At 41.5% G+C, this 19,365-nt stretch overlaps 1 protein-coding gene across 3 annotated transcripts in view; it reads left to right on the plus strand.

Annotated features, from left to right (window-relative positions):
• The window catches only part of ylpm1 (YLP motif containing 1), a 117,014-nt gene that overhangs the window by 27,031 nt on the left and 70,618 nt on the right, over positions 1-19,365 (plus strand). For 2 of the 3 annotated variants that reach the window (XM_072273974.1, XM_072273955.1), the window contains exons 2-5: positions 2,305-2,382; positions 9,575-9,820; positions 14,800-14,985; positions 16,476-17,521. In XM_072273974.1, coding sequence (XP_072130075.1) covers positions 2,305-2,382; positions 9,575-9,820; positions 14,800-14,985; positions 16,476-17,521 — 1,556 coding nt within the window. The remainder of the gene's footprint in view (positions 1-2,304; positions 2,383-9,574; positions 9,821-14,799; positions 14,986-16,475; positions 17,522-19,365) is intronic. The other variant, XM_072273965.1, reaches the window with a different exon arrangement.

The following is a 19,365-nucleotide window of genomic DNA, read 5'->3' on the forward strand; positions in this document are numbered from 1 at the left end:
AGAAAATCTGACTGAGTGGTGCCACAACAGCAACATCTCACTCAATGTCAGCAAGACCAAGGAGATGATTATTGACTTAGGAGGAGGAAACCAGAGATCCATGAGCCAGTCCTCATCGAGGGATCAGCAACTTTAAATTCCTCGGTATTATCTTTTTAGTGGATCTGTTTTGGCTTAGCACGGAAGTTTGCGAAGATTTGGCATGACACCTAAAATCTTGACAAACTTCTGTAGATTGAGGTGGAAAGTTTATTAACTGTTGTATCATGGCATGGTATGAAAATACCATTGCCCTTGTATGGAAAATGTACAAAAAGTTATGGATGTGGCCCAGTCCATCACAGGCTAAGTCCTCCCCGCCATTGAGGTAATCTACTTAGAAAACTATCGCAGGAAAGCAGCATCCATCATCAACGACCCCCTCCACCCAGGCCATGCTATCTTCTCGCTGCTGCCTTTAGGAAGAAAGTACTGGAGTGTCAGGACCTGCACCACCAGGTTCAGGAACAGTTGTTTCCCCTCAGCCATCAGGCTCTTGAACCAGAAGGGATAACTTCACTCTCCCCTTTACTGAATAGTTCCCTTAACCTATGGGCTCATTTTCAAGGACTGTTCATCTCATGTTCTTGATATTTATTGTTGGTCCATCCTGTTGGATGTGGTCTTTGACTGATTCTATTGTTTCTTGGATTCACTGTGTATGCCCACAAGAAAACAAATCTCAGGGTTGTATATGGTGACATATATGTACTTTGAAAATAATTTTACTTTGAACTTTGATAGCCATTGATCTTGTGAACACCATTGCTTGAACATGGTTTGCATGATTACTCTGAGAAACTCCTCCCTGCCTCAAGTAACTATATGATTTATTCATTTGGCCATCTTATATAGTGGTTAGACTACTGAGAAATTTTTGGTGATGGACAGTGTAGACCCTACCCAGAGTACTTAGACCCTTGGACTTTTGATTTACTGCTTTCAAAAGTCCTTCAGCATGAGGAAAACAGAATGGTCACTTGTAGCATGATACCTACATTTAAATTGAAGCCAGGAGATGTTGTGATATTTGAAATAAATGATTGAGATGATTTTTCTTGATGTATAGCACTGCATCCTTCTCTGGTCAGCCTGGTATGACTGTAGGACAGGGTGTTCAGGTGCTTGCCTGGAGCCTGAATCACGTATCTTGTAGAAACCTGAGCACAAAAATCCTCAGTGTACCCATGGTGGTGCCATACTTTTGGAAGTGGTCAATTTTGGAGGAGAACACACTTCAGCTAAATGGACTATTAGAACTATTTTAAGAAAATCATAAGGGTTATCCATCTCTGCCATGGATGGTCCCAAGCCCAGCTGTGAAAGAAGGAGGGTTGACATGGGGATAGCAACCCCATCCATTTAAAAATCCAAGCTACAGAAAGACACCAACAGAAGCTCTGAAGACCTCATCTCTGGGATTAGAAGGATCTTCCCTAGAAGAAATAAGACAGGCTACCCCACGGAACTTGAAAGAGTGGTCCAGGACAGAAGACCATTATAAGCGGCTGTCAGCGGCCTATGCCCCAGTAGGGATGATGGGCTTAAGAAAAAGAGGTGGGATTATCTCTGGATGTGTGGCACACCATTGGGTTTTGGTGAAGCTCTCATGCCTTCATGAAGGTATGGACTTTAAAAATCAGAAGGCAGGCAGCAGTAGCCTTTCAGTGTAAAGGTTTTTTATGTGTGCCAGAAGTGGAAAACTTTTCGAAAAAGTGCAAAATATTTACAGTGCAAAAGTGGCAAAGCAACAAAAATGACCAACAAGAAAATGCAGAGATATACCATCAGACCTTTTGGGCTACAGCTCCAACACATCAGCCTGAAGTAATATGCCTCACCTTACCACACCTTCTCTTGCTCTTCACTTACACCTAAATGAGTCATTAAGTAATGATCTCCTTACCCTAGGAGAAAAGAGATAGCCCGTTCTTTGGAATGCAGGGGTGTATGTGTGGTGGGGGGGGGGGGGGTTGTTACCATGAGCAACAAGAAAAGAAGGAGTTCATATTCTTCTTCAAAATATACAATCATTGGCTGCTTTATTAGGTACAGAAGGTGTATGTTAAAGACTTGAGCATATCTCCGGATTGTAGGGTATACGCATTTAGTGCTCTGTATATTCTGTTTAAATTGTGCTTTGACGCCTTCGAAGAAATTTAAAGGATTTAAAATTTAAAACTAACACATTTAAGTGTACCTGAGAGAAAATTTGTTTCTAATATCTAAATTTTCTGTATTAACATGTCTTTTCATCTATTTCAGTCAACTTCAAGCACTGTGACAGCATCTGGTGACAAAAAGGTGAATGATTACTCCAAAGCAATAAATGGCTCTTATCAAGTAAGTATAATGAGATTAGCTTTGTTTTTCACATGTACATCGAAATATGCAGTGAAACGTGTCGTACACATCAAATGAGTCCACAAATGTCGCTACATTCTGATGCCAATGTACCATGCCCACAACTCCCTAACCCTAATCTTGCATCTTTGGACTGTGATAAGAAACTGAAGCACTTTTGGAAACCCACTCGGGCATGGGAAGGACATAGAAACTCCTGACAGACGGTGGTAGGAATTGAACTCTGAACTTACAGCAGGCGCTGTAATAGTGTTACGCTAACCACTGTGCTACTGTGCCTCGTACAAAATATGTATTAATTTGGATGAAGTGTTGACCTATTATCACATGGAATTTGATACCTGAGCAATTCTTGCATTTGGACCTTCCAGTCTGCTTAAGAGTCACAGAGTCCTGCAGCACAGAAACAGGTAGTTAGGCCAACTGTGATAGTGCCAACCATCAAATACCAATGTACAGTAGCCCATATTTCCCATTAACAATTCACCAGCCTCCTTCCACCCATTCAGCATAATAGGGGCAATTTAAGATGATGTATAATAATACCAACCAGCATGACTGGGCATGTGAGATGAAACAAGTGCCCCTGGAGGAAGCCCACGTAATCACAGGCAGAATGTGTTAAGTCAATGTGAGCAGCTCCAGAGATATAGATTGAGTTTTAATCTATGATGCTGTGAGACAGTAACACTAACATACTTGTGAATACTCTTCCATAGTTAAGTCCATAGATGATAATATAGGCTTTAAATGTGAAAATAATTTTAACCAAAGAGATCCTAGTAGCAACATTTAAAGACTGTCAACATAATTCACTCTTTTACCTTTGAGTTGTAAAGTTTTGGGTTTAAGTCCTGATTCAAGTACTTGCCTAAATGCCTAAATATCAATGAAGTATTTACCTCCGCCGTCCCTTCAGGCAGTGCAGCCCAGACTCTAACCAACATTCTGTGTGAACGAATACTCCCTCAGATCCTGTCTCATCTTAAACTTGCTCTCTTCTTAGATAGCCCCATCATGGGACAATGTTCCACTCTATGCCCCTCAAAATTTTATATATGTTTCTCAGGTCACTTCGACCATCTTTGCTTCATTAGAAAAATAAACTAAGCCTGTTCAGTCCCTTATAAGTGAGAAGCTGCACTCCAGGCAATAGCCTGAGGAATCTTCCCTGCACCCTCTCCAGGGCAATCATATCCTTCCTATATTGCGATGATTAGAAGTAGTGACTGACCTCCTGGCACTTCATTACCTTTCCATTGGAAGAATCTCAGAGTGTGATCTGTACTTCTCTGATGATTGCAACTCCCAAGAATCCTCAAAAAAGTTTGCTTGATCGGCACTCCACCTCCCCAGATAAGTATTACTGCCAGCACATACTATCTATGAAATACACCACTTATTTGCAAAGCTATTTAGATAACAGCTTCAAGTTTGCAAGAGGGAAAAGTTAGCAGGTGTATGGGAGAGCCGTGATCTGTTGATTCTTTTCCAAATTGCTTATAATCTTGACTTAGCTAGGTATCACTGGTCTTGCTTTGTCACCTCCTGTCTAAAATATTGCTGAAGACCTCTGAATCCAAACTCGACATGTTCTTCCAGTGCAGCTATAGCGTCAGCTTGGAACATAGAATATTAGACAGTTCAGTATAGGAACAGGCCCTTCAACCATGATGTCAGACAATCCTGTGATTGACTGGTGACTTTATTTGATTGGGAAATGCAAGTTTGTTCTTTTACTGTTTGATATACTGTATTATGAAATAAAATGAATCATAATCTAGAAGAGTGGTAGTGTTTGAAGACTGTAGTTAACTGAACTTGTCAAACAGAAAAGATAAGGTTAGCAACTTTATTGAAACATACTGCAACATTAGGAATTGTTTCCATAAGTAAGTGGAGAGGTTGAGTATTTCAAGGAGGATTTGAGAACTGTCTTGAATTGTTTCTTCTGTTCATCTTTGGTGTCTCTTTCAAGAGTTGAGTGTTGTCTGATGTCACACCATCAGAGTTTTCTGAGTATAATTGTAATGCAAAATGTTCATAATGTTGCTACAGTGAGGTATTGATTAGAATTGTGCAGGTTAGTTCAAGAACTGAATGGTTGAAAGGAAGCTGTGTTTGAATTTGGTGGTGTGGGACTTGAAGTTTTGATAGTAGCGAATGCAAGAAGATGGCATGATCTGGATGGTGGAGACCATTGTTGATAGATGCTGCCGATTTGAGGTGGCGCCTCAGATAGATACTCTCAATGGTGGGCAGGATAGTATGGATAAAAACTTGTTTGGAAGCAAGAGGAAACTGAGCTGGACAACGGCTCAATAATAGCCCATTTATAGACTTGATGTACTTCAAACAAAATAGCAAGACATGAAAGAGCATTATGCTGGGTCATACCATTGAGCTCAGCAAGGATAAACATGAATTAAAAATGGATAGGAATCAAGCCCAATATTAATGCAGAAAATCAGAGAGGGGCGGAGTTGGATGGTTAATAGACTAGCAAAGGATCAGCAAATTTGTGGATGACACCAAAATTAGGGGTATAGTGGGAAGTAAGGAGAAAGAAACCAGAATAAAGTGGTGGGAGGGGGAAGGGGAAGGATTACAAGCTCGAAGGTGATGAGTAAAGCCAGGTGAGTGGAGGAGAACGATGAAATAAGAGTCTAGAAGATGGTTGGTAAAGGGCTGGAGAAGAGCAATTTTGATAGGACAGGAGAGTGGGCCACAGAAGGAAGGAAAGAAGCAAGACTAGTGCGTAGATGTGATAGGCAGGTGAGGAAAAGATTTAAGAGTGGTGGCCAGAGTGGGAAATTGAAAGAGAGAAGGGGGAGGGAGGAAAATTACCAGAAGTTGGACAAATAGATGTTTATGCCATCAGGTTGGAGGCTATCCAGACAGAATATGAGATGTTGCTCCTCCATCCTGAGGGTGGCCTCATCATGGCAGCAGACGAGGCCATGGACCAACATGCTGGAATGGGGATTAGAATTAAAATGGTTGGCAACCAGGAAATCCTGCTTTCTGCTTTTTAGCACAATGACCTCCATAAATCAAGAATTGAGCTTTAGAGTTGGGTTGTTATAAAAACAGAAAGTAGGTGCAGGAGTAGGCCATTTGGCCCTTCGAGCCTGCACAGCCATTCAGTATGATCATGGCTGATCATCCAACTCAGAACCCTGTACCTGCCTTCTCTCCATACCCCCAATCCCTTTAGTCACAAGGGCCATATCTAACTCCCTCTTAAATATAGCCAGGGAACTGGCCTCAACTATTTCCTGTGGCAGAGAATTCCACAGATTCACCACTCTCTGTATGAAGAAGTTTTTCCTCATCTCAGTCCTAAAAGGCTTCCCCTTTATCCTTAAACTGTAACCCCTCGTTCTGGACTTCCACAACATCGGGAACAACCTTCCTGCATCTAGCCTGTCCAATCCCTTTAGGATTTTATACGTTTCAATAAGATCCCCCCTCAATCTTCTAAATTCCAGCGAGTATAAGCCTAGTCGATCCAGTCTTTCATCATATGAAAGTCCTGCCATCCCAGGAATCAATCTCGTGAACCTTCTTTGTACTCCCTCCATGGCAAGAATGTCTTTCCTCAGATTAGGGGACCAAAACTGCACACAATACTCCAGGTGTGGTCTCGCCAAGGTCTTGTACAACTGCAGTAGTACCTCCCTGCTCCTGTACTCGAATCCTCTTGCTATGAATGCCAGCATAGCATTCGCCTTTTTCACTGCCTGCTGTACCTGCATGCCCACTTTCAATAACTGGTGTACAATGACACCCAGGTCTCGTTGCACCTCCCCTTTTCCGAATCGGCCATCATTCAGATTATCTGTTTTCCTGTTCTTGCCACCAAAGTGAATAACCTCACATTTATCCACATTAAATTGCATCTGCCATGAATTTGCCCACTCACCTAACTTATCCAATTCACCCTGCATCCTCATAACATCCTCCTCACAGCTAACACCTCCGCCCAGCTTCGTGTCATCCGCAAACTTGGAGATGCTGCATTTAATTCCCTCATCTAAGTCATTAATATATATTGTAAACAACTGGGGTCCCAGCACTGAGCCTTGCGTTACCCCACTAATCACTGCCTGCCATTCTGAAAAGGTCCTGTTTATTCCCACTCTTTGCTTCCTGTCTGCCAATCAATTCTCTATCCACATCAATACCATACCCCCAATACCGTGTGCTTTAAGTTTGCACACTAATCTCCTGTGTGGGACCTTGTCAAAAGCCTTTTGAAAATCCAAATATACCACTGGTTCTCCCCTATCCACTCTACTAGTTACATCCTCAAAAAATTCTATGAGATTCATCAGACATGATTTTCCTTTCACAAATCCATGCTGACTTTGTCCGATGATTTCACCGCTTTCCAAATGTGCTGTGATCACATCCTTGATAACTGGCTCCAGCATTTTCCCCACCACCGATGTCAGGCTAACCGGTCTATAATTCCCCGGTTTCTCTCTCCCTCCTTTTTTAAAAACTGGGGTTACATTAGCCACCCTCCAATCCTCAGGAACCAGTCCAGAATCTAAAGAGTTTTGAAAAATTATCACCAATGCATCCACTATTTCTTGGGCTACATCCTTAAGCACTCTGGGATGCAGACCATCTGGCCCTGGGGATTTATCTGCCTTTAATCCCTTCAATTTACCTAACACCACTTCCCTGCTAACATGTATTTCCCTCAGTTCTTCCATCTCACTAGACCCTCTGTCCCCTACTATTTCCGGAAGATTATTTATGTCCTCCTTAGTGAAGACAAAACCAAAGTAGTTATTCATTTAGTCTGCCATGTCCTTGTTCCCTTGTCCTTGTCCTTGTTCTGGCTGTAAGGGACCTACATTTGTCTTAACCAATCACATATCTATTCACATATCTATAAAAGCTTTTACGGTCAGTTTTTATGTTCCCTGCCAGCTTTCTCTCATAATCTTTTTTCCCTTTCCTAATTAAGCCCTTTGTCCTCCTCTGCTGGACTCTGAATTTCTCCCACTCCTCAGGTGTGCTGCTTTTTCTGGCTAATTTGTATGTTTCTTCTTTGGAATTGATACTATCCCTAATTTCCCTTGTCAGCCATAGGTGCACTACCTTCCCTGGTTTATTCTTTTGCCAAACTGGGATGAACAATTGTTGTAGTTCATCCATGCGATCTTTAAATGCTTGCCATTGCATATCCACTGTCAACCCTTTAAGTATCATTTGCCAGTCTATCTTAGCTAATTCACATCTCATACCTTCAAAGTTACCCTTCTTTAAGTTCAGAACCTTTGTTTCTGAATTAACTATGTCACTCTCCATCTTAATGAAGAATTCCACCATATTATGGTCACTCTTACCCAAGGGCCTCGCACGACAAGATTGCTAACTAACCCTTCCTCCTTGCTCAATACCCAGTCTAGAATGGCCTGCTCTCTAGTTGGTTCCTCGACATGTTGGTTCAGAAAACCATCCCGCATACATTCCAAGAAATCCTCTTCCTCTGCACCCTTACCAATTTGGTTCACCCAATTTATATGTAGATTGAAGTCACCCATTATAACCGCTGTTCCTTTATTGCACGCATTTCTAATTTCCTGTTTAATGCCATCCCCAACCTCACTACTACTGTTAGGTAGACTGTACACAACTCCCACCAGCATTTTCTGCCCCTTAGTGTTATGTAGCTCTACCCATATCGATTCCACATCCTCCCGGCTAATATCCTTCCTTTCTTTTGCGTTAATCTCCTCTCTAACCAGCAGTGCTACCGCACCTCCTTTTCTTTCATGTCTATCCCTCCTGAATATTGAATATCCCTGAATGTTGAGCTCCCATCCTTGGTCACCCTGGAGCCATGTCTCTGTGATCCCAACTATATCATATTCATTAATAACTATCTGCACATTCAGTTCATCCATCTTATTATGAATGTTCCTTGCATTGACACACAAAGCCTTCAGGCTTGCTTTTACAACACTCTTAGCCCTTATACAATTACGTTGAAAAGTGTTGAACTATAGTCACCTACATACAGGAAAAATAGCAATAAGATTGAAAGAGTGCAGAGAAAATTTACAAGGATGTTGCTGGGACTGGAGGATATGAGTTATAGGAAAAGGCTGAATAGATTAGGACTTAAACTACCATTATCCTTCATTAAGGATCCACACCACTCTCTCTTCTCACTCCTGCCATTAGGAAGAAGGTATAGGAGCCTCAGGACCCATATCTGCAGATCAGGAATAGTTATTACCCCTCAACCATCAGGATCTTGAACCAGAAGGGGTAACTTCACTCACTTAATCACTGAAATGTTCCCACAACCTATGGACTCACTTCTAAAGAATCTCATGGTCTTGATATTTATAGTTTATGTATTATTATTACTTCTTGTATTTGCACAGTCTACTGTCTTGATTGTCCATTCTGTTGGGGGCAATCTTGCATTAATTCTATTGTATTTTGTATTTACTATGAATGACTGCTAGAAAATGAATCTGAATTGTTTATGGTGACGTGTACCTTAATAATAAAATTACATTAAACTTTGGAACATAGGAGAACAAGGGATATTTTATAGAGGTGTACAAAATTATGAGGGGTATAGATAGGGTAAATGGATGCAAGCTTTTCCCATTGAGGTTGGCTGAGACTAGAACTGGGAGTCTTATTTAAAGGTGATAGATTTAAGGGAAGTCTGAGGGAATAACTTTTCACTTAGAGGGTGTTGAGAGTGGAATGAGCTGCCTGTGGAAGTGGTGGAAAAGTTTATGCATGTGAGGAGCATGGATGGTTTTAGTCAAGGTACAGGTGTGGACTAGATGGGCTCAAGGGCTGTTTCTGTGCTGCAGTGCTCTATGACTCTAGAGTTGAGAAATGGGCAATTAATACAAAGTACATTGTATAAATTTAGATTAGCAAGCTGTAGCAAGTGGGAATCAGAGCTACAGCCTCAATCAACTATGTACAGATGTATTTTGATTTAAATGATAGGACTAATTGTATTATAGCCTTTTCAATTATAACATAAATAGAATTAGCAACTCAAGTTATGACAGCATTGCAAAACCAACGAAATGATATAAATAGAGCAGGTGGTTGGACATAAGTTTGGCAGATGGAGTATAATGTGGGAAATTAATATGCATTATCGGCACTCTGTTAGCAGCAACAGCAACAATATTGGTATCATGGAGGCAAACAGTATGGAGGTCAGCAGGAACAGAGTCAGAGTGCAGAAATGAACCAGATCAGTGATTCTGCACAGCAAAAACCTGGAGAGGCCAAGGGCTGTTATACTACACAGCCACCATTGCCACCGGCTCCACCTTATGAGGCATCCAAAACACAACCACCGCCTCCACCTCCTAAAGAGGAGATGCCTCCACCTCCCCCACCTGAAGAAGCAAAGGTAAATGAGTCCTTTTTGTGTCTTACATGTAAATTTATGTACTTTCCTTTTTGACATGTAGAAAGAGAATTTTAACAGCTATACATTTACCATGACATAGAAACTTGCAGAACACTTTGGAAGCTATGAATGAAAATCAGTAGATACCATTTTCCTGTTGATAAACTGAAGGAAATTAGTAGTATATCTTTCGGGTTACTTTGCACAAACTTTGCAATGGATATACAGTATTTTAATAGCAAGGATTGTTTTGAAGTTCAGTGAGAATTTAAATCATTCCTTACAATGTGAATGTTAAAAACTGAGTGGATGCATAATAAGATAAATCATCCAGTTCTGAAATGGTTTGCATTGAAAGAAGGAAAATTGTATGAGAAAAATTAACTGCCTGTGATGAACAGACATTCTCAATTCAGAAGCCGTGAATGAACCAGAAGATGTGCAATCTGCTGAGGACTAGATCTGCAGCATTCCAAGAAGGCGCTGTGTACCACAAACGTGCTGTGTACTCCGAATTGGCATTGTAATTTTCTGCTCATCTTTCCTCCTTTCTGCATTCGTCTCACATCAGGTATAGATTGATTGACTTTTTTGAACATCAGAAAGACGGCATTCAATCATAACGTGCAGCCTTTCTATCACTGGGACCCCCTGCTTGCACAAACCACAAGAGGTTCATTCACCACACCGGCATTGCTGAGGAAGCGTCGCCAGTGGCGAGGAAGAAGAGCCGGCGTCTTGGTTAAGTTGAGACAGTGCGCAAATCAGCTGCCACTCCCTAGCATACTTCTGGCCAACGTACAGTCCCTGGTCAACAAGCTGTGTGAGCTGGGAGCCAAAATATCCTACCAACAGGAAACAAAGCGCTGTAACACCTTATGGTTTACCGAAACCTGGTTGTTGGAGGAAATACCAGATCAAACTATTGAACCCATTGGGTTCTCGGTGTTCCGAGTGGACAAGACTAAAGACCTCTCAGGGAAAAGTAAAGGTGGGGGAGTATGTTTCATGGTGAACAGTGGTTGGTGTGCCCTAGGTAGCGTGCACACCCTCAAATCCTTTTGCTCCTTATGTCGACCTTTCTGGCTCCCTAGAGAATTCACGTCTGTTGTTATTACATCTGTGTACATCCCACCATAGGCTGAATCCAAACTGGTTCTCAAACTGTTTGGAAAGTCTGACCATTCCTCCATCTTGCATCTGCCCGCCTGCACACAGAGATTGAAGCAAGAAGTGGCCATGGTGAAAACTATTCACTGTTGGTCCAACCAATCAGACTCACGTTACAGGGCTGCTTTGACAACGTCACCTAGGAGGTATTTTGAGCTGAGAAGATTTCCGAATACATGGAGCGTCATTCGGAAGTGCATTGAAGACATTGTTCCCCAAAAGTCAGTCCGGGTCTATCCAAACCAGAAGCCTTGGATAAATGGTTCAGTGTGTGTTCCCCTCAGTGCAAGGGATAAAGCCTTTGCATCTGGAGACCAACAGGAGCTCAAGAGATGCCACTATGATTTACGTAAAGCCATCAAGGTGACAAAACGGCAATGCAGACAAAATCCAGTCACAACTCTGCAACAGTGACACGCAGTGTATAGCAAGGACTGCATACCATCATGGACTTCAAAAAGAAACACAGCAGTACAGTCCACGTTGCCGCCTCACTCTTGGATGAGCTAAATTTTTTTTAATGCTCAATTCGAGGTTCATAGGACTGAAACCCTAAGGAGAGCCGCTGACGAGACCTGCACCTTGGTCATCTCCGGGGCTGAGGTACATAGAACGTTCCAATGTGTCAACAGCCACAAGGCAGCAGGGCCAGACAGCATCCCAGGGCGCGTCCTTAAAGTATGTGCTGAACAGCTGGCTGGTGTGTTTATGGACATTTTTAATTTCTCCCTCTCGCAGTGTTTAGTGTCCTTCTGTTTCAAATCGTCCATCATTTTCCCAGTACCTAGGAAAACCAAGATAGCATACCTGAACGATTGGTGCCCTGCCGCGCTCACTTCAATTATAAGCAAATGCTTTGAGAGGCTGGTTAAAGACTACATCTGCAGCATGCTACCACCCACACTGGCCCCCCTACAATTTGCCTACTGTAGACTAGTCTACCAATATCGCCATAGCCACAGCACTACACACCATCCTCACTCACCTGGAGAAGAGGGATGCATACGTTGGAACACTGTTCCTGGACTGCAGTTCATCATTCAACACCATAATTCCCTCCAGACTTGACCGGAAGCTCAGAGACCTTGGCCTGCACCCCACCTTGTGCTGTTGGATCCTAGACTTCCCATTGGATCGTTGAAGGTGGTAAGGATGGGCTCTCTCACCTCTGCCTGTCTGTCCCTCAACAGAGGTGCCCTCCAGGATTGTGTTCTGATTCCCCTTCTCTACTCCCTTTACACCCACAACTCTGCTGCAACACACAGCTCCAATCTGCTGATCAAATTCGCAGATGACTCTACTTTGATTGGCCTTATTTCTAGCAGTAATAAGATAGCCTACAGAGGAGAGGTTGACACCCTGACACAGTGGTGCCAGGACAACAACCTCTCCCTCAATGTCCAAAATTCAAGAGAGCTGATTGTGGATTACAGAAGAAACGGAGACATGCTTGGCCTGATCAGCATAAATGGGTCTGCAGTTGAGAGGGTGAGTAGTTTCAAGTTCCTCAGTATACACCTCACCGGTGATCTCACCTGGGCTGTACACAACAGTTTTGTGGCCAAAAAAAAGCACAACAGCGTCTTTTCCACCTCGGGTGACTGAAAAGGTTCAGCATGAGCCCCCAAATCCTTAAGACTTTCTACAGGGGCACCATTGGGAGCATACTAACTGGTTATATCACCACCTGGTCCAGGAACTGCACCGACCTCGATCGCAGGGCACTGCAGAAAGTGGGACGGACAGCCCAGCGCATGTGTGGATGTGAACTTCCCTCCATTGAGGACATTTATAGCAGCAGGTGCAGAAAGAAGGGGTGAAAGATCACTGGGGATACCAGTCACCCCAACCATAAACTCTTTCAGCTGCTTCGTCTGGCAAACAGTACTGCAGCATTAAAGTCGGGACCAACAGGCTATGGGACAGCTTCTTTCTACAAGCCATTAGACTTTTAAATTCACATGTCTGTACATTGCAATGGAGTGGTTGCTCCCTCATATTGTGGGATAGATGTAAAATATAAATAAATTCTATACTATTCAGGACGAATGATCCAGAACTTTACAAGAAGTCCAGGTACAACTTACAGATGTCAGAAGAGTGAGTGAGGTTAGAGACACAGTTGGATGCAAGTTCAGCTGTAGCAGAGCAGTATTTGCATGCCATTACTTCCTATAAGGTGAAAGCTAACATCGTAACTGGCTGTGATGCTTCACTCTCCAAGGAGCTCAATGCCTGTTATGCATGCTTTGAAAGGGAGACTGAAACTATCTGTGTGAATCGCTGCATCATCTGATGACTCTATGATATTTGTCCTGGAGGTCAATGTTGAACTTCCTTTAAGAACCCTTGCAAGGCACTAGGCCCTGAATAGTGTAGCTGGCACGGCAGTGAAAACCTATGCCAACCAACTGGCTGAAGTGTTCAAGGATTTCTCCAACCCCTCACTGCTACTTTCAGAAGTTCTACCTGCTTCCAAAGGTGAGCTACCTCAACGACTATTGCCCAGAAGCACTCGCATCTACTGTGATGAAGTGATATGAGAGGTTGATCAAGGCTAGAATTAACTCTTGCCTGGGTGAGGAACTGAACCCGCTGTGATTTTCCTACTGCCACAGTAGGTCTACGGCAGATACAATTTCGCTAAATCTACAGTCAGCCTTGGACCGTCAGGATAATAGCAATGCTTACATCATGCTGCTGTTTCTTGACTACAACTCAGCATTCGACACCATCATCCCCTCAGTACTAATGGACAAGCTTCAGAACCTGGTCCTCTGTGCATCTCTCTACAACTGGATCTTCATTGGAAGACCATACATCTCCTCGGTGACCGTCAGTAACTTTTTAAAATAAATATATTGCACTACTGCTGCAAAACAACAAATTTCACAACATAAGTCAGTGAGAATAAACCTGATTCTGAAATCTATGGACTTTTCATTCAATTCTTATAGAAGGGTACAACGTCTGATTTGTCTATAGTTTGTACCCAGCAGTAAATAGAGAAATATTAATCATCTTATTTCATAGAACAACTAATAAACACATCATAGAAGAATAAATTATTGTTTTCTCTTTTAAACGTACTGTTTTCCTATTAATTTACGGGATCAGGGTGTGTCCATCAGGGTCAATATTTTTTCCTCATCTTTACTCTTGAAAAGGTGGTGGTGCATCTTGTGTTGAACTGCTGTCATCTTGGTAATGTTACTGCCTCAATGTTATTTGGGAAATTCAAGGATTTCGAGTCTGAAGAAGTCATAAATTGATGTAATTTCCGCTGAAGTGATTCTTAGTTTTGTCTCTCTTGACTGCAGATTATGACTTGTAAGGATATCTTTCACCTTCTCCCATGCAGATTCATACTCCATAAAGTGGCGACAGTCAGTTGACATTTGTCCTGATCAAGTTGTCTCCTGCGGCATGTTTAGCCGGCTATGCTATTTATGGGTCACTAGGACAATTCCAATGTTGTGTTATCTTCATTGAGAATACTGGTTTTGTATATGTTCCTCGAACAACCTAAAATCAGTCCACCATATAAAAAGACAAACTAGCATTTAACTGAGTAACAAATATTTATTTAAATGAAATACAGACAAATTAGAGCATTTGCAATATTACTACAGTACTACAAAACTATAGTTCCAAATAGTTATTGGTGCGGACATCAGGATTTTTATTAAATAATTTCAGTGATTGGTAAATATATAAGAACCTCTAAGACACGGCAGTAAACAAGTCCAAATATGCAATTTCCAAAGACTTAATTCATAACTTTGCAATGATGTGTGAATTGTTCCTAGCCTACTATCCAACCTCCAGAAAATCCAGAGGAAGCAGAGAGATTGAAAATGCTACAGGCAGCGGCCGCTCAGTGGCAGCAACAACGTATCGAGTATCAGCAACAAAGCATGATGCAACAACATAATCAACTTCAACAACTGCTGCAACAATACCAGCAGATAATGCAGCAGATCCAACACGTGCAGGTTAGTGACACCCTCTTTGGGAATATCATGGAAAATTCTTCTGTGTCATTTTAACTTTTGTTCAAGCAAGCATGATGCTTTGGTGATTTAGTGTAAGGGAAATTGGTTGGTTCTGGAAATGTTCTGTGTGTAGTAGGTTTAAATCGTAACTTCACAAATTGATATTAATGGCTCTAAATGCAAGAAATATGGTTAGAAAGGTATAATTGAAGTTATCTTCATTAGTTAAGAATGTCCCAATTTTTTTTTTTGATTTTCATTGCATTTAACATATTCCTTTTAGGTTCTTTAACCTATGATTTTCCAGTTTTTCATCTTTCGTTGGTTGAAAGGGCATCTTGGAACTCTTTGCACACATATCTGGCAATGCATTTATTTGCTAGTGATGAGGAGACATGAACCTTCGTTTTATATTGTGGCACATTTAATTCTTCAGTGAAGTTTACGTGTGCATCACAAATAAATAGTACAATGCATTGAAAAGTTGACCTGAGACTCAGGGAAGTGAAATTTGACTTAAACTATAAAATATGATCCCTTTTCTAAACAGTTTTTTACCATTATATTTGAATTATGAACTAACTAGACTTTCAGTATATTTATTTCACTGTAGTTGCTATGGGAATGTTTGTTTAGAATGTTTTTTTTGAGGTAGCTGATTGATCCCAATTACATGCACAAAAGTATGAAGTGCTGCATTTTGGTAATAAGAATGTCGATCAGACAATATCAGCTAAATAATATAATTTTAAACAGAAATACTTGAATGCAAATCGTTGAAAATGGGAGAATAAATTTGAGAAGGTTTTTTTTTAACAATATCATACAGCATTAATTATTAAAGCAAGAACTTTATCCTAGACCTTTATAAATCATTATTCAGACCTCATCTAGAATATTGTTTGCAGTACTCTGAACCATACAGGATTCCAACATCTGAGTGTCAGATGAAATTTATGGGAATCATACCAGTGATATAGCCTTTCAAAATAAATTGTTCTTTGAATCAAGAAGACTAAGTTGTGGGTTAATAGAACTATCAGAGTCATGAACAACGCACACAAAAATACCAGAGGAACTCAGCAAGTCAGGCAGCATTTGTGGAAGGGAATAAACAGTCAACATTTTGAGATCCTTCATTAAGTGAAGGGTCTTAGTCCAAAATGTCAGCTGTTTATTCTTTCCACAGATGTACCTGGTTTGCCCAGTTCCACCAGCATTTTGCAGGTTTTCAGGTATTTAAATAATTTTGTGCAATTAGTGTTTTTTTTGCTTTTCTTGCAAGTTATCTCAGTTCTTTGGATTTCTTGCAAAGTAAGATTGCTCTTGTACTCATCAGTTGTCATAATCTGGACTGCCTTTGAAAAGGTAACATTATTTCTACGTGGACAAGTAAGATCACCCACCTTGAATGAATGTGAAAGTAATGCAGAGAATTTTTAAACTTTTCATAAAACAGGATGTGCTATAATAAGATCCTTTTTCTTTAGTCTCTACCTCTAGAAATGCAGCTGAGACATTTGGAGATGCAGCAGCAGCAGTTCATCCCTCTATATCAAGAATGGCAGCGACAGTTTCAGATTTGGAAGGCTCAGCTACAAGCCTATCCTAACAAGGATCAACTCCAACAGTACGAAATACAGTGGAACCAATGGCAAGAACAAATGGTATCAACGAATCATCACTTTCAAGAAAGAATGGATGCTCTCAGAAATGTTCAACAACAGTACATGAACAATCAATCCCAGAATTACTTAGGAAATGCATCAAGAGGATTGCCCTCTCAAACTCTACCAATGCCTCCAGTGCCACCCATGGGAATGCCCCCTACGCCACCACTAACTGGTTCTTCTACACAGGGTGCAACAAGTTCACCTGTAGTCTCAGTTTCCTCGGAAGAAAAGAGTCCGCCAATTTCCCAAAGTTCTTCATCTGTGTCTCAGGCCCCTCCATTGGTTTCTCAGGCCCCTCCATTGGTGTCTCCAGCCCCTCCCTCCATGTCTCAAGCCCCCCCACCAGTGACTCAGGTGCCTCCACCAGCAACTCGGATGCCTCTGCCAATGGTTGGAGTCCCTCCACTGATGTCAGGTGCACCACCTCCAATGACTATGCCACCCCCGTTAATGACTCTGCCACCTCCACCAATGACTCTGCCACCTCCACCAGTGTCTCTAGCTCCTCCACCAATGACTCTAGCCCCACCACCGATTTCTCAAGCCCCGCCACCAGTGTCTCAGGTCCCTCCATCAATAACTCAGACCTTTCCACCAGTATCACAGCCTCCTCCACCAATGACTTGGGCTCCCCCATCAATGACTCAGACCTCTTCAGCAGTTTCACAGGGTCCTACCCCATTATCTCAAAGTTCACCTGGTGTCACAGAACCGAAGAAACCTTTGATTCCAACACCACATGATGAAGTGAAGGTGTCTCCTTCAGTTTCAACATCACAATATAATCGATTTGGGCAATATGGGACAAAGCCATCAGACCAATCACAAAGTGGGCTGCGATTTGAAGATCTCGGAGCTCCAAGGTAATTAAAAATAGTAACTTTATGCACATTTTCTTGAAACCTGGAAGAAATAATTGTACATTTAAATTTGTGTTGGGTACGCAAGTGTCTCTACCTTTAGTTCCCCTTCTATCCCCCTTATTTCCTCATATTTCATGTGCACTCAGTTTCGTCTGAAAATACTACTCCAAGCAATTACTGGTTGAGTTTGCTTCTGTTTTGTTGACAAAAGGGGAATCAGTGCCACTTATAGAACAAGTTTATGTTTCATCAGATTTGAGAGCAATTTATGTATAGCTTCTTCTTAAGCCCATCACCTCTACTGGGGCATAGGCTGCTGACAGCAGTTCGCCAGAGTTTTCTGTTCTGGGCTGATTGTGGCTTCTACTTTGGCTACACAACTTCATCTTTCTTCCAGATAAAGATCCTTCCTCTCCCAGGAATGAGGCCTTTGAAGTCTCTGTAGCTCTGGGTCTTTATATCTGGGGCTTGCTAGCACCATGCCCAACTCTCCCATCACGGCCGGGCTTGGGACCATCCATGGTGGAGTCAAGTTTATGTACAACAGGTTGCTCCAATGCATGCTTTTAGTTTCAACTATGATTAACATTTTATTTTCAGAATGTAACATAGACTGGCCTTAATTATTGTGATTGAATTCGGTCATGTTTGATGCAAGTGTGAAATAAAGCAATCAAAGATGTGTTCTTAGGTCTTGACATAGGCACTTGCAGTTTTGGAGAGAGAGACAAACCTCTAACTTTTCAAATCAATCATCCTTCCTTCCTTAAATTCTAACTGGTTTCAGGAGAACTAGTAAGCTAACTTATTAGTTCTATTTTTATAAAACTAAAAGATTTATTTTTGCGGTGTAACTGTGGAAAATAAAAGGCTACTGGTAGTTTTTTATAAAAGCCGTTTTTGTACATTTATGCAACAATGTACTAACACTGTAGACTGAAAATTTGCTACTAAAGCAATCTGAGAAGATTTCTACACTGAATCAATTCAGGCAGTGAAACAGTTTCCTTCTCAGTGGTGTATAAGAATATGAAAATCAAGATGAACCTTTATAAAAACTGGTTTAATCACATGGCAGTATTAACTTCAGTTCCAGGAAATGAACCCCAAGAAAGATGTGAAGTTTTCAAAGGGAGATAGAAGACTTTAGTAAAATATTAAAGGGGAACCTTCACTGTAAGGGATACACTACTTAAAAAAGAGTCATTGATAATCTGGGTACAAAGCTGAATAATAAGCAACAGAGGACCATGGTAAACTGTTGTTTTACAGAATGGCAGAATGAAAAAAATTAATAGTGGCATGCTGCAGGAATCCCTGTTAAAGCCACTGATTTTTAAAATCTGTTTTAATGACTTACACTTGTGCATGCAAGTCTCCATCTCTAAAAGTAAAATGCCAATGATCCAGCATTCAGCTGTTCAGAAATCCCAATAATCAGTATTAATTAGACTTGTTCATTATCACGGAATGTTGGCCGGAGTCCAGAGCACAAGTGGGGTGACCAGTGCCAGGAGTCTAGAGTGCGGTCAGGATCAGGGTCCAGACTGTGGACTGAATGTGCGGGTGGAGCTGGGTCCGGAATAAGAGTGGTCAGGAGCATGGATAGACTTGCAGTCAAGCTGGAGCCTAGAATGCATGTATATTTCATGTACCCTTTGGCTCACTGGGAAGTTTATTACAGGATTGTATAACATGTAAAGAAAGTGAAGTAAAAACATGTTTGTCCACGAATAGGAGCAAGATCCAATAATTTGGAAAGTCTGTTAGTCTGGAGTCAGGTTATCAGCTTTTTTTCTGTATTGTAAGTTGTGAAGGCAGTAATGATAAATGGCAGCAGGTTA

The sequence above is a fragment of the Mobula birostris genome, chromosome 1, assembly GCF_030028105.1.
Source record: "Mobula birostris isolate sMobBir1 chromosome 1, sMobBir1.hap1, whole genome shotgun sequence".
NCBI lineage: Eukaryota > Metazoa > Chordata > Chondrichthyes > Myliobatiformes > Myliobatidae > Mobula > Mobula birostris.